This window comes from Thalassophryne amazonica, chromosome 16 (genome assembly GCF_902500255.1).
Source record: "Thalassophryne amazonica chromosome 16, fThaAma1.1, whole genome shotgun sequence".
Taxonomy (NCBI): domain Eukaryota; kingdom Metazoa; phylum Chordata; class Actinopteri; order Batrachoidiformes; family Batrachoididae; genus Thalassophryne; species Thalassophryne amazonica.
Window position 1 is genome coordinate 90562853 of NC_047118.1, and position 12513 is coordinate 90575365.

A 12513-nucleotide genomic window follows, 5' to 3' on the forward strand; every position below is an offset into this window, starting at 1 on the left:
TTTGTGTATCTCTGTGTATATCTCTGTTTATCTCTTTGTGTATCTCTGTGTGTATCTCTGTTTATCTCTTTGTGTATCTCTGTGTGTTCATCTCTGTGTATATCTCTGTTTATCTCTTTGTGTATCTCTGTGTGTTCATCTCTATGTGTATCGCTGTGTGTGTACCTCTGTGTTTATCTCTGTGTTTATCTTCATGTCTATCGCTGTGTGTATCTCTGTTTATCTCTTTGTGTATCGCTGTGTGTTTATCTCTGTGTATGTCTGTGTGTTTATCTTCATGTCTATCGCCGTGTGTGTATCTCTGTGTATGTCTGTGTGTTTATCTTCATGTCTATCGCCGTGTGTGTATCTCTGTGTATGTCTGTGTGTTTATCTTCATGTCTGTCGCCGTGTGTGTATCTCTGTGTATGTCTGTGTGTTTATCTTCATGTCTATCGCCGTGTGTGTATCTCTGTGTATGTCTGTGTGTTTATCTTCATGTCTATCGCCGTGTGTGTATCTCTGTGTATGTCTGTGTGTTTATCTTCATGTCTATCGCCGTGTGTGTATCTCTGTGTATGTCTGTGTGTTTATCTTCATGTCTATCGCCGTGTGTGTATCTCTGTGTTTATCTCTGTGTATCTGTGTGATCTCTGTTTATCTCTGCGTATCGCTGTGTGATCTCTGTGTGTTTATCTCTGTGTATCGCTGTGTGATCTCTGTGTGTTTATCTTCATGTTTATCGCCATGTGTGTATCTCTATGTGTATCTCTGTTTATCTCTTTGTGTATAGCTATGTGTGTATCTCTGTGTGTTTATCCCTTTGTGTATCGGTTTGTGTTTATCTCTGTGTTTATCTTCATGTCTGTTGCTGATTGTGTATCTCTATGTGTATCTGTGTGTGTATTCACAGGCTGTAGTACAGAAGAAGCTCTGGAAGCTGCTTCCCTCCATCCTGCTGAACTTTTGGGTATCAGTCACAAGAAGGGGACCTTGAATTACGGCTCAGATGCGGGTAAGGATTTGTAGGCTCCCCTCATTCACTCTTGTGTTGAGCTCATAAACATTTTCTTATGAAATCTACTTCTTTTGGGACATGGCCAAAACATATCTGTTTGCTTCTGAGTCTCCATCACACTTGGATCTTGATTGGTGTTGTGGGAATATTTTGGTTCCCTGCTCTACTGGAATGCGTCCTGTGGTTGGCCTGTCTGCACCCCGGTCAGTGCCCTTACCCACCTATCCTCTGCAGGATTCAGTTCACATGACTTACGAGGTCTGTCAATAAAGTATAGGTCCTTTTTATTTATTTTTTTTAAACTATATGGATTTCATTCATATGTTTTTACGTCAGACAAGCTTGAACCCTCATGCGCATGCGTGAGTTTTTCCACGCCTGTCGGTGACATCATTCGCCTGTGAGCACGCCTTGTGGAAGGAGTGGTCCCGCCCCCTCGTCGGATTTTCATTGTCTGGAAATGGCGGAATGATTTGGACTTTTTTCCATTAGAATTTTTTCAGAAGCTGTTAGAAACTGGTACCTGGAAACCATTTGAACAATTTATCTGGCTTTCGGTGAAAATTTTACGGGCTTCACAGAGAATAAGGACCGTTACTACAGCTTTAAGGACGCTCGGCGCGCCGCGCTCCGAGCTGCGACAACGAGGCAGAAAACACCAGACCATTTCTAAGCTGATGGCTCTGTGGATACGAGACCGTCGTGTGCACTTTCTCTGGTTATCACAAGAGCTGGACATCAGCCATTTTCTGGCAGATTTCACTTTTAACAAGAGATTTTGTCATGGAAAGCCGCGCGGAGGCTTCGTGCGTAACGACCGATTTGCTGTTTGAGCGAGACAAAGGAACACCTCCGTTTCAGCGTGTCAGAGGACAAGTTAGGACAAGCCCAGCTCTCCACAATTTCTCTGATACTTACTGGACTGGTAAGCATTAAAAGCCGAGATAGACATGTCCCAACTTGTCCCATGACATGGCGAAACGGAGGTGTTCCTTCGTCTCGCTTCCACAGCGAATCGGTCTTTACGTGCGAAGCCTCCGCGCGGCTTTCCATGACAAAATCTCTTGTTAAAAGTGAAATCTGCCGGAAAATGGCTGATGTCCAGCTCTTGTGATAACCAGAGAAAGTGCACATGACGGTCTCGTATCCACAGAGCCATCAGCTTAGAAATGATCTGGCGTTTTCTGCCTTGTCGTCGCAGCTCGGAGCGCGGCGCGCCGAACGTCCTTAAAGCTGTAATAACAGTCATTCTCTGTGAAGCCCATAAAATTTTCACCAAAGCCAGATAAATTTTTCAAATGGTTTCCAGCTGCCTGTCCCTAACAGCTTCTGAAAAAATTCTGATGGAAAAGTAAAAAAAAATCATTCTGCCATTTCCAGACAATGAAAATCCGACGAGGGACCACTCCTTCCACAAGGCGTGCTCACAGGCAAATGATGTCACCGACAGGCGTGGAAAAACTCACACATGCGCACGGGGGTTCAAGCATGTCTGCCGTAAAAACATATGAATGAAATCCATATAGTTTTTGAAAAAAATAAAAAGGACCGTTACTTTATTGACAGACCTCGTAGTTTGGGTACAGAGACTTTATGTGTGACCATCACAAGGTGAGAGTAAATGCTGGAGAGTCTTTCCCATCATGTCCTTCCAGAGAGGTTTGTGGAAGGAAACCGTCTCTGCTCAGAGTGACGGATCTGAACGTGTCCATTTCTTACATGACGTATCAAGCTGGAAAAGTGGTTTGTGTTGGCCTCTGAAGTGTTTCAGTCTACTAACTCTCCACTGTAGAAAAGTCGTGTCCACTGTCAAAGTGGATATAGACCGGATGGCATCAGCCCTCAGGTGCCCTCGGGCGCCAAAAGTGTGTTCCAGCCAGCTCTGTGGAGTCCGCAGGCATCTCTTCGACCTGAGCCTTCACCTTCAGAGAGTTCCGGTACTGTGACTCCTAATGACTACAGGCCAATAGCTCTGACCTCTCACATTAGGAAGGTGATGGAGAGGTGGGTCTTGGCACACCTCAGGTCACTGGTGTGCTCAACACAAGACGCCCTGCAGTTTGAATACCAGCCCCATCTAGGTGTGGATGATCGTGTCATATATCTGCTGCACACACCATCATGTTCTTTGATTTCTTCAGCGCCTTTAACACCGTCCAGCCTAAACTGCTGAAGGCAAAACTGGAGAAAATGCAGGTGGATGTTCCCCAGGTCACATGGGTCACTGACTATCTGAGGGGCAGACCACAGTCTGTGAGGCTTCAGAGCTGTGTCTGAGCGTCTCATCAGTAACATCGGGGGCCTCCAAGGAACTGTGCTGCCCCCCCCCCCCCCTTTTCACCACCTCCACTGCAGACTTTAATAGAGTAGAATAGAGCCTTTTTTTGTCACTGCACATATATACATACATAGAATGAAATTGCATCACAACAAAGGACACCAACAGACTGAATAAACTGATCAAACAGGCAGGGTCTGTTGTTGGCTCCAAGCTTGCCAACCTGGAGGAGGTGGTTGAAGACAGAATGCTGGATAAACTGGGGCAGTTAAGGACAATGCCTCCCACCCCCTCCATAAGACACTGGACAGTATTAAGCGTTGCTTCAGCAACAGACTCATAGAACCACGCTGCCTAAAGGAACGGTGCCACCGTCAGACTGTCATTTATCTGCCTCTGCTGGAGCTGCTTTGGCCTCTGAACTAGACGAAAAGCCTCTATTTACTATTCACCTGTTGCAGTCTGTGTAACAATACTTTCCTTATGATAACGTTGCTCCTTAATTAACACACATTCTTAAACTGTGACATCGGCTCCACGGCACGTCTGTTTGTTTCAACCTCAGTTTTTCTGATTGTTTGTTTTATTTTTATTTTCTTGAGGTCCCTGGCTGCCATGATAACTGAAATTTCCCTTTGGGGATTAATAAAGCTAGCTACCTAGCACTGCATTTATAACATGCTTTTCCATCTATATCAGAAGCCCAAAGTGCTTTACAATGATGCCTCACATTCACCCATTGACACACACACACACACACAGTGTCCGGGTGCTGCCATGCAAGATGCTCACTACACATCAGGAGCAATTTGGGGATTAAGAGCCTTGCCCAAGGGCCCTTAGTGATTTTACAGCCAGAATGGGGTTTGAACCGAGGATCCTCTGGTCTCAAGCCTACCGCTTAAGCACTAGACCATCACCTCCCCCGCATAGGCAGGGGCACTGCCAGGGATTTTGGGCCCCATGAAAAGAAATCTTACTGGGCCACCCCCCATATTAGTTTGTTAGTATTATAATTGTGTTAGGGGCCTCTCTGAGCCGCTGTCAATCACTGGCCCCTAGAATCAATCAATCAATCAAGTTTTATTTCTATAGCACTTTACAACAGTTTTCACTGAACCAAAGTGCTTTCCAATAGCACCAGCTACAGATAAAATAAAAAGAAAAGTACGAAAAACACAATAAAAGCATCCAAAATAGAATAAAAATAGACAAAAAAGTGTCAAAGCAATTATGTGCAAAAAGCTGCCCTGAACAAGTATGTTTTTAACTTAGCTTTAAATAGAGGCAGGCTATTAATGGACCTCAGTTCAGGAGGTAATGCATTCCACAACGTAGGACCTGCTACTGCAAAAGAACGGTCACCCCATTGTTTGGACCTGGACCTGGGAACTTCAAGAAAGTTTTGGTCAGCAGACCGAAGTGCTCTGACAGGGTTGTATGTTTTTAACAGGTCACATAAATAAGAAGGTGCAATGCCATTTACAGCTTTAAAAACAAACATTAACAGTTTAAAATCAACTCTAAAACGGACTGGAAGCAGTGCAGGGAGTAAAGTACAGGAGTGATGTGGCTGTGCTTCCTGGTATTGGTCAACAGGCGAGCAGCAGCATTCTGGACCAGTTGGAGTCGGTTTAGAGAGCCTTGAGTGATACCAACATAAAGTGCATTACAATAGTCAATCCGGGAGCTGATAAAAGCATGCATAGCCTTTTCAAGGTCCTTTTGGCTTAGAAAGGGTTTGACTTTTGCCAGGAGTCTCAGCTGGAAAAAACTGGCTCTTACCACACTGTCAATTTGTTTCTCAAATTTTAAACAGTCGTCAAACCGCACACCAAGGTTCCTTACCACAGCCCTACGATAAGGAGCCAGGGAGCCAAGATCTGGATCAGAGTTAGTTTTAGCTCCAAACAGAATACACTCTGTTTTGGCTTCATTAAGGTGCAGAAAATTCTGAGCCAGCCAGTCCTTAATATCCTTAAAAAAAGCTATGTATGGAGTCCAAAGCACTTGTATTATTAGGCACAACTGGCATATAAATCTGGAGGTCGTCGGCATAAAAATGAAACTGAAGATTGTGTTTGGTGATGACTGAACTCAGTGGAAGCATGTACAAAGAGAACAAGAGCGGTCCGAGGATACTGCCCTGGGGCACACCAGTGGTCAGAGGAACTGTGGAGGAGGAGAAGTCATTAACCATCACCCTGAAAGTCCTGTTGGTCAAATAAGACTGAAACCACTCCAAGACAGTCCCCCGGAGGCCAACCTGCTGGGACAGACGTGTGAGGAGGATTGAGTGGTCCACAGTATCAAACGCAGCTGTTAGATCCAACATCACCAGCAGCACAGGTTTTTTAGAGTCCAACAATAAAAGAATGTCATTTTGTACTTTTAAAAGAGCTGACTCAGTGTTATGTCGAGATCTAAAACCCGACTGAAATTTATGTAAAACAGAGTTGTGTTCTAAAAACGATTGCAACTGATTAAAAACAACTTTTTCTAAAACCTTAGATAAAATGATAAATTTGACACTGGTCTAAAATTAGATAAAACTGAGTGATCTAGGTTGGGCTTTTTAAGAAGAGGCCTAACTACAGCATGTTTAAAATGGGCTGGAACTGTCCCGGAGCTGAGGCAGCTATTAATAAAAGAGAGCAAGCTCGGACCCACAGTGTTAAAAACCTCTTTAAAAACCTTTCCTGGAATAGTCTCCAATGAGCAGTAACTGGGTTTAATGCTCTGGACAACCTCAGTGAAGAGTGTCAGAGTAACCGGCTCAAAACTATTAAAAACAGCAGATGGTTCAGGTAGAGTGTAAAGGCTATTAAAAACCATGTTACAGTTTAAAATATTCTGTCTGACAGTGGCTACTTTCTCTGTAAAAAACTTGAGAAATTTTTCACATGTAGCCTGCGAAATGTCAGACAATATGGTGGGTGGGTTTAAAACTAAGAATCCTTCTCCTTTTTCTCCCCTTTCCAGCACCCCTGCATATAAGTACTTATTGCAAAACAAGACCCAAAGACAAGGCTGTAAAAAGTCTTACAGGAAGAGGAAATCAAGTCCAAAGTCTAACAGTACCAAGAAAAGCTGAGTTGGAAGAATGTAGGACAGCATCATTGAACTTGTCAACGGATGGGAGGTAGTGCAATACCTGCTAGCCGGTATAGTGCTGGAAGGGATGTAGGTTTCAGCACACCTGTAATAATATGGAAAGAGGTACTAAGTTCAGCATTCAATTTCCCTGCGTGGCAAGACCTTTCCCAGACCGGAGAACAGCATTCTGCTGCAGAGTAGCATAACACCAGTGCAGTGGAACGCAAGGTGTTGGCATCAGCTCACCAGTTGAGTTGGTAGATTGCTGAGGAGATTGTTTTATAGAAGCGATCTTCTCCTTGAGTTTTCTTAAGTGCTCACTGTAAGACAGAGTTTTGTCTAAGGTTATGGAAAGATAGACTGGGAATTTGTTGTTAGCCAGTTTCTTTCCATTCCACACAAGGTTCAACTGTCGTTGGGCCTGATGGTTATTTAGAGGGAACATGTAAACTTGAGTCTTGCCTGGGTTTGCATTGAGGAACTTGCTTTCATAGTAGTCTGAAAGACTATTCAGAACAGATGTGAGTCTTCACTCGATGACATTAAAAGACTTGTATTGGGTGCCAAGGCATAGGTAATAGGCATATATAAACTATCACATAATGTTTCTGTGAAGACTCTCAGTTGTCCAGGTGGTTTCCATAGTAGAGAAGCTTGAATCTTCGACTGGACTGGGTTGCTTGACGCGTGGACATTTCGCTTCAAATCGCAGAAGCTTCCTCAGCTTCTCTTCTACAACAGTCAAGACAGAAGTCAGACCACCAGAGCAAGAATTTTAGCTGAGGAAGCTTCTGCAATTTGAAGCAAAACGTCCTCGCGTCAAGCAACCCAGTCCAGTCGAAGATTAAAGTTTCTCTACTAAACCATCACATAATGTTGAAATGGGGGAGGTCATTCGTGTAGCGGTTGAACAGGGTTGGTGCAAGCATTGAGCCCTAGGGGAGACCATTTTTCTGTGAGCGCCAGCGGCTCTTTTTCCCATCCATCTCAAGGGAAAACAACTTAATCACCCAATGATGCTGGAGTTTCGGACCATTCTAGCCAGTTTTAGTAAGAGCAGTCTGTGACTGATAGTGTCATAGGGTGGTCAGATCAGCATGATCTGGAAACTTAAGAAATCTCTCTGTCTCCATGTTGCTGGAATTGAGCCTTCACAGTCAGTGGAATTACTGACCTTCAAGCAGAATCAGGTAGACCCAAGGATATTCTTCAGAAGATCTCCTGGTGCAGGTAGTCTGGCAGTCATGGTCATCTTTGTGGATGAGTTGGTCATCAACACAACTACTAAAGAGGAGATGGACCAGCCTGGCACAGGCAGACTATGAGAACTAGTCAGGAACCAGTTGACTTTTGATCTCCAGTGGTTGTTACGAACTGGTAAAGAGCAAAATTTGTTCTCAGTGAAATTAAATTTTTTTACAACTATGGTCATAAGTCACTAGTTACACAAACATTTCACAATTTACAGTAATGTTCAGAATAATAGTAGTGCTATCCAGTTTATTTCTTATTGTTACATGGGAAACAAGGTACCAGTAGATTCAGTAGATTCTCACAAATCCAACAAGACCAAGCATTCATGATATGCACACTCTTAAGGCTATGAAGTTGGGCTATTAGTAAAAAAAAAAAAAAAGTAGAAAAGGGGGTGTTCACAATAATAGTAGTGTGGCATTCAGTCAGTGAGTTCGTCAGTTTTGTGGAACAAACAGGTGTGAATCAGGTGTCACCTATTTAAGGATGAAGCCAGCACCTGTTGAACATGCTTTTCTCTTTGAAAGCCTGAGGAAAATGGGACGTCCAAGACATTGTTCAGAAGAACAGCGTAGTTTGATTAAAAAGTTGATTGGAGAGGGGAAACCTTATACGCAGGTGCAAAAAATTATAGGCTGTTCATCTACAATGATCTCCAATTCTTTAAAATGGACAAAAAAACCAGAGACGCGTGGAAGAAAATGGAAAACAACCATCAAAATGGATAGAAGAATAACCAGAATGACAAAGGCTCACCCATTGATCAGCTCCAGGATGATCAAAGACAGTCTGGACTTACCTGTAAGTGCTGTGACAGTTAGAAGACGCCTGTGTGAAGCTAATTTATTTGCAAGAATCCCCCGCAAAGTCCCTCTGTTAAATAAAAGACGTGCAGAAGAGGTTACAATTTGCCAAAGAACACATCAACTGGCCTAAAGAGAAATGGAGGAATATTTTGTGGACTGATGAGAGTAAAATTGTTCTTTTTGGGTCCAAGGGCCGCAGACAGTTTGTGAGACGACCCCCAAACTCTGAATTCAAGCCACAGTTCACAGTGAAGTCAGTGAAGCATGGTGGTGCAAGCATCATGATATGGGCATGTTTCTCCTACTATGGTGTTGGGCCTATATATCACATACAGGTATCATGGATCAGTTTGGATATGTCAAAATACTTGAAGAGGTCATGTTGCCTTATGCTGAAGAGGACATGCCCTTGAAATGGGTGTTTCAACAAGACAGTGACCCCAAGCACACTAGTAAACCAGCAAAATCTTGGTTCCAAACCAACAAAATTAATGCCTCGCAGATGTGAAGAAATCATGAAAAACTGTGGTTATACAACTAAATACTACTTTAGTGATTCACAGGATTGATAAAAAAGCAGTTTGAACATAATAGTTTTGAGTTTGTAGCGTCAACAGCAGATGCTACTATTATTGTGAACACCCCCTTTTCTACTTTTTTTTACTAATAGCCCAATTTCAGAGCCTTAAGAGTGTGCATATCATGAATGCTTGGTCTTGTTGGATTTGTGAGAATCTACTGAATCTACTGGTACCTTGTTTCCCAGGTAACAATAACAAATATACTCAAAACCTGGATTAATCTTTTTAGTCACATAGCACTACTATTATTCTGAACACTACTGTAAATTGTGAAATGTTTGTGTAACTAGTGACTGTTATGACCATAGTTGTACAAAATGAAGGGGATTTGACACGTCAAAGGTTTTTATTTCAAAACAAGATCATTTCAGCGGTGTTAGGCTTAGGTCTGGTCCTCTTCTCTCCAGCGTCGGAGATGTCTCACATGGCACAGAAATTGGTGTCGTATGAAGATAGATTTTGTTCAGCTTGTAAAGAGTTGGATAAACAGCTGCTGTCATCCTCCCTATAGCATTAACTTCAGCTTCTTGGGATCTTCACGCCCCCCAACCCCCCAATTGGGGCCGTCTTCACCCCCCCGGCCAGTTTAAGCGTTTTTCTTTTTTTGCCTCTCACGTCTGTTTTGCATGTTTGTTGTTTAATCACCCGTCTTTGTTTTTTATAGTGTAATCAACTAATTTATTTTAAATTTTCAAAAGGCGTCTCCTTTCTATTATTATTCTTATTAATAAACAAGGACGGGTTTTTTTTTTGTTTGTTTTTTTTAGGGTTAGGGTTACCAAAACTTTTTGGCGTGCTATGCTCACGCCGAGTCCACTCTGCACTGAGTGACATAGAAACCTCATATGAACCGTTCGCTCCCACTCAGTATGCTGACAAGCAACTACTAACAAGCTAATAAGTGTGACGAGAGTCAACCAGGCATCCAAATAATGATCATGAATTGTTGGCTGATATACATCACTGTTTACAGGACAACATGTGCACTTTCATGATGCTTTCAGTTGTGCTTCATAAACTTTGAAATCTGTAGTGGAAAGGCAACTTAGTCAGGTCCATAAGTATTTGGACAGTGACACCTTTTGACTTTTTTTGTCTCTGTTCACACTGGAGCTGAAATGAAACAGATCAGTGCAGATGCTGTTTCACATCGCGGGACAGAGGCAGCAGCCACCACCATTGTGGTTTTAATAACATATTTACACTTTTTGTCCTTCAAATACTCACCAGCTCTGTTTCTGACAGATGGAACGTGATGTAAACCTCTTACCTTCTCATGTGTCTGTACTCATGCTCACACCGACTGTGCAGGAGCGTTCCCAGAGAGTAAGGGGTCAGTCGAAATGCCTCAACCCCCTGAGTAAGGTTTACTTTTGAAGACAGTTTCATTTTTTTTGCACATTATGTTGCTGTGATCCTGTGGAGTTTGGTGGCTTTAGAGAACAAGAGTTCACAATTTCCTCCACAGACAGAAGAGATCGGCCAGCTGTGTTGAGCTGTGTTAATCACTCTGTGTTGCTTTTGTCCGCTGCAGAGTGTCCAATGTACCACACAGTAACTATGTGGTACATACAGGCTAGACATTGACCAGATCAAGGCCAATCTCAGCAAGAACTTCAAGATGAAGGATATGAACAACCTCCATTTCTGTCTCAGAAGCAATACTGAACTGAGGAAATGAGACTCTCCCAGAAGCCACACGTTGAGTACTGTAACTGTTACACTGTTGTGGATTTCAGGATGCCAATCCAGAATCTACACCTATCAACCTGTATGTCAAGCTATTGGCAGATGATGGACACAGCCAACCAGTGGATGAGGTCCAGGGTTGGTAGTCTATCTTGTGTTGCTGTTGCAAGCTGACCTGATTTTCTCTGGAGCAGTGGAAGCTGCTGTCAAAGTACAACTCAGCACCAACAGAGACGTATTTCACTGCTGTCTTCACGACCTCCAAGAGACCATCACTGTGTCAAGCCAGGACAAACGGATGGAGAACTCAGATCATTGGATTTAAAGATGCTGACTAAAGAGGTGATGTGGACAGTGGCCATTTTACAACGGCCATTTTCTGGCTCAGCCAGAAGTTCATAGTCAGCTATGACAGCATCTTCTGGACATAGGAGAGGACTGTCCCCAGCCAGTGACTGATATGGAGGACAGTCAGGGTGCCGCCGGGATGAGGAAGGATCTGGTAGGATGCAAATGAAGTCATTAAATTGGTATCGGGTATCATTTTGTCCAGAAGGCCTGGCTGTGGTGAGACCTTCTGGACCTGAACCTGCAGAACTGTAGCTGGTGACGGACCTGCTCACTGAGCTGCTGATGAGGATCCATTTGCGTATGTGGAACGAACCACACAACAAGAACTCTAATGTTGAGTCTGACAGCAGTCGTGGAAGCCACAGGTCGGGTGAGTGATCCCTGCTGCTGTCAGGAACCGTCCTGCTTTTAGCTGTGCATCAAAAACAGCTGATTTAATTAAGAGTTCGACTACGTGGAATCAGCTGGTTTAGTGGGTGGATGGGACAAAGATGTGGTCGGACCTCTTGACTCACATGAGCTGGGATTAGTGACCTCCGGCTGTGCCCCACAGCCAGGCTCTGATCCTTTAATACTGGTCTCGTCTTCGTGTGTCTCCGCAGTGCTGCATAGATATAAAAAGCTGCACCCTGACATTTTTATGTTGATCTTGAATCATTCTTATTGACTGGGGGGGGGGGGGCTTCATCCTCTCGGGCACAGACCCGTGTTACTGACCACGGCTCTCACATGTGTAACTTTCCATCACGTCTCATTTGCAGATCTGGTTGTTCTCGATGATGACCTCAACATCAAAGCCACCTACATATCTGGAGAGGAGGTCTGGAGAAGAGGACCTTAGAGCAGGAAGTGAGACCTGCTTCAACTCTCTGAACCGTCACGTAGTTCAGCTTCCTGTGGTTTCTGCGGAGCTGCAGATCCTTTATGTCCATGAAGCAGTACAGTTTATTATCTTGTGGTACATTCTTTAATTTTTTTCTCCATCCTGATGTTAGCAGTTGAGCCTCGTGCTAACAGTTTTAGGAGAAGGATTTTGGGATGGTGATCATTCTGAGGTCCGCTGCTCTGCTCCAGAGTCAGGCATCTCCACAAGTGTGGGATCTTTTGTTTTGAACACATTTTGAACTTGTCCATTGTGTCTGGAGGATTTTAAAAAGTGCTTTGCTCAGACTCTCACAAAATACAATTATTTCAAAATATTCACATCTCTGAGTTTGCTTCATGAAGGAGACCTTAAAGAGGTCAGATGATGCTGAACAGCCATTTTACTGCTGATGTCCACATGTTCCAGATATCAATCAGGAATCAAACAGCATCCGAATTCACAAAAAGGGGCGGAGCTGAAGCTGGTGACACCTGTTCATGGGATGAAAGATTCCACTGGGTGCTTGTTGTGGTGAGCTTTAGGATAACGGATCAGGACAGATCTGCCTCTGACACCGTTAACCTGCTGGGGGCTGG

At 43.6% G+C, this 12513-nt stretch overlaps 1 protein-coding gene across 1 annotated transcript in view; it reads left to right on the top strand.

Moving 5' to 3' along the window:
* The window catches only part of amdhd2 (amidohydrolase domain containing 2), a 132676-nt gene extending 120433 nt beyond the window's left edge, over positions 1-12243 (top strand). Inside the window, exons 10-11 of the mRNA XM_034190837.1 lie at positions 893-994; positions 11814-12243. Coding sequence (XP_034046728.1) covers positions 893-994; positions 11814-11893 — 182 coding nt within the window. The 3' untranslated portion in view covers positions 11894-12243. The remainder of the gene's footprint in view (positions 1-892; positions 995-11813) is intronic.
* The last annotated feature ends 270 nt before the right edge of the window (positions 12244-12513 follow it).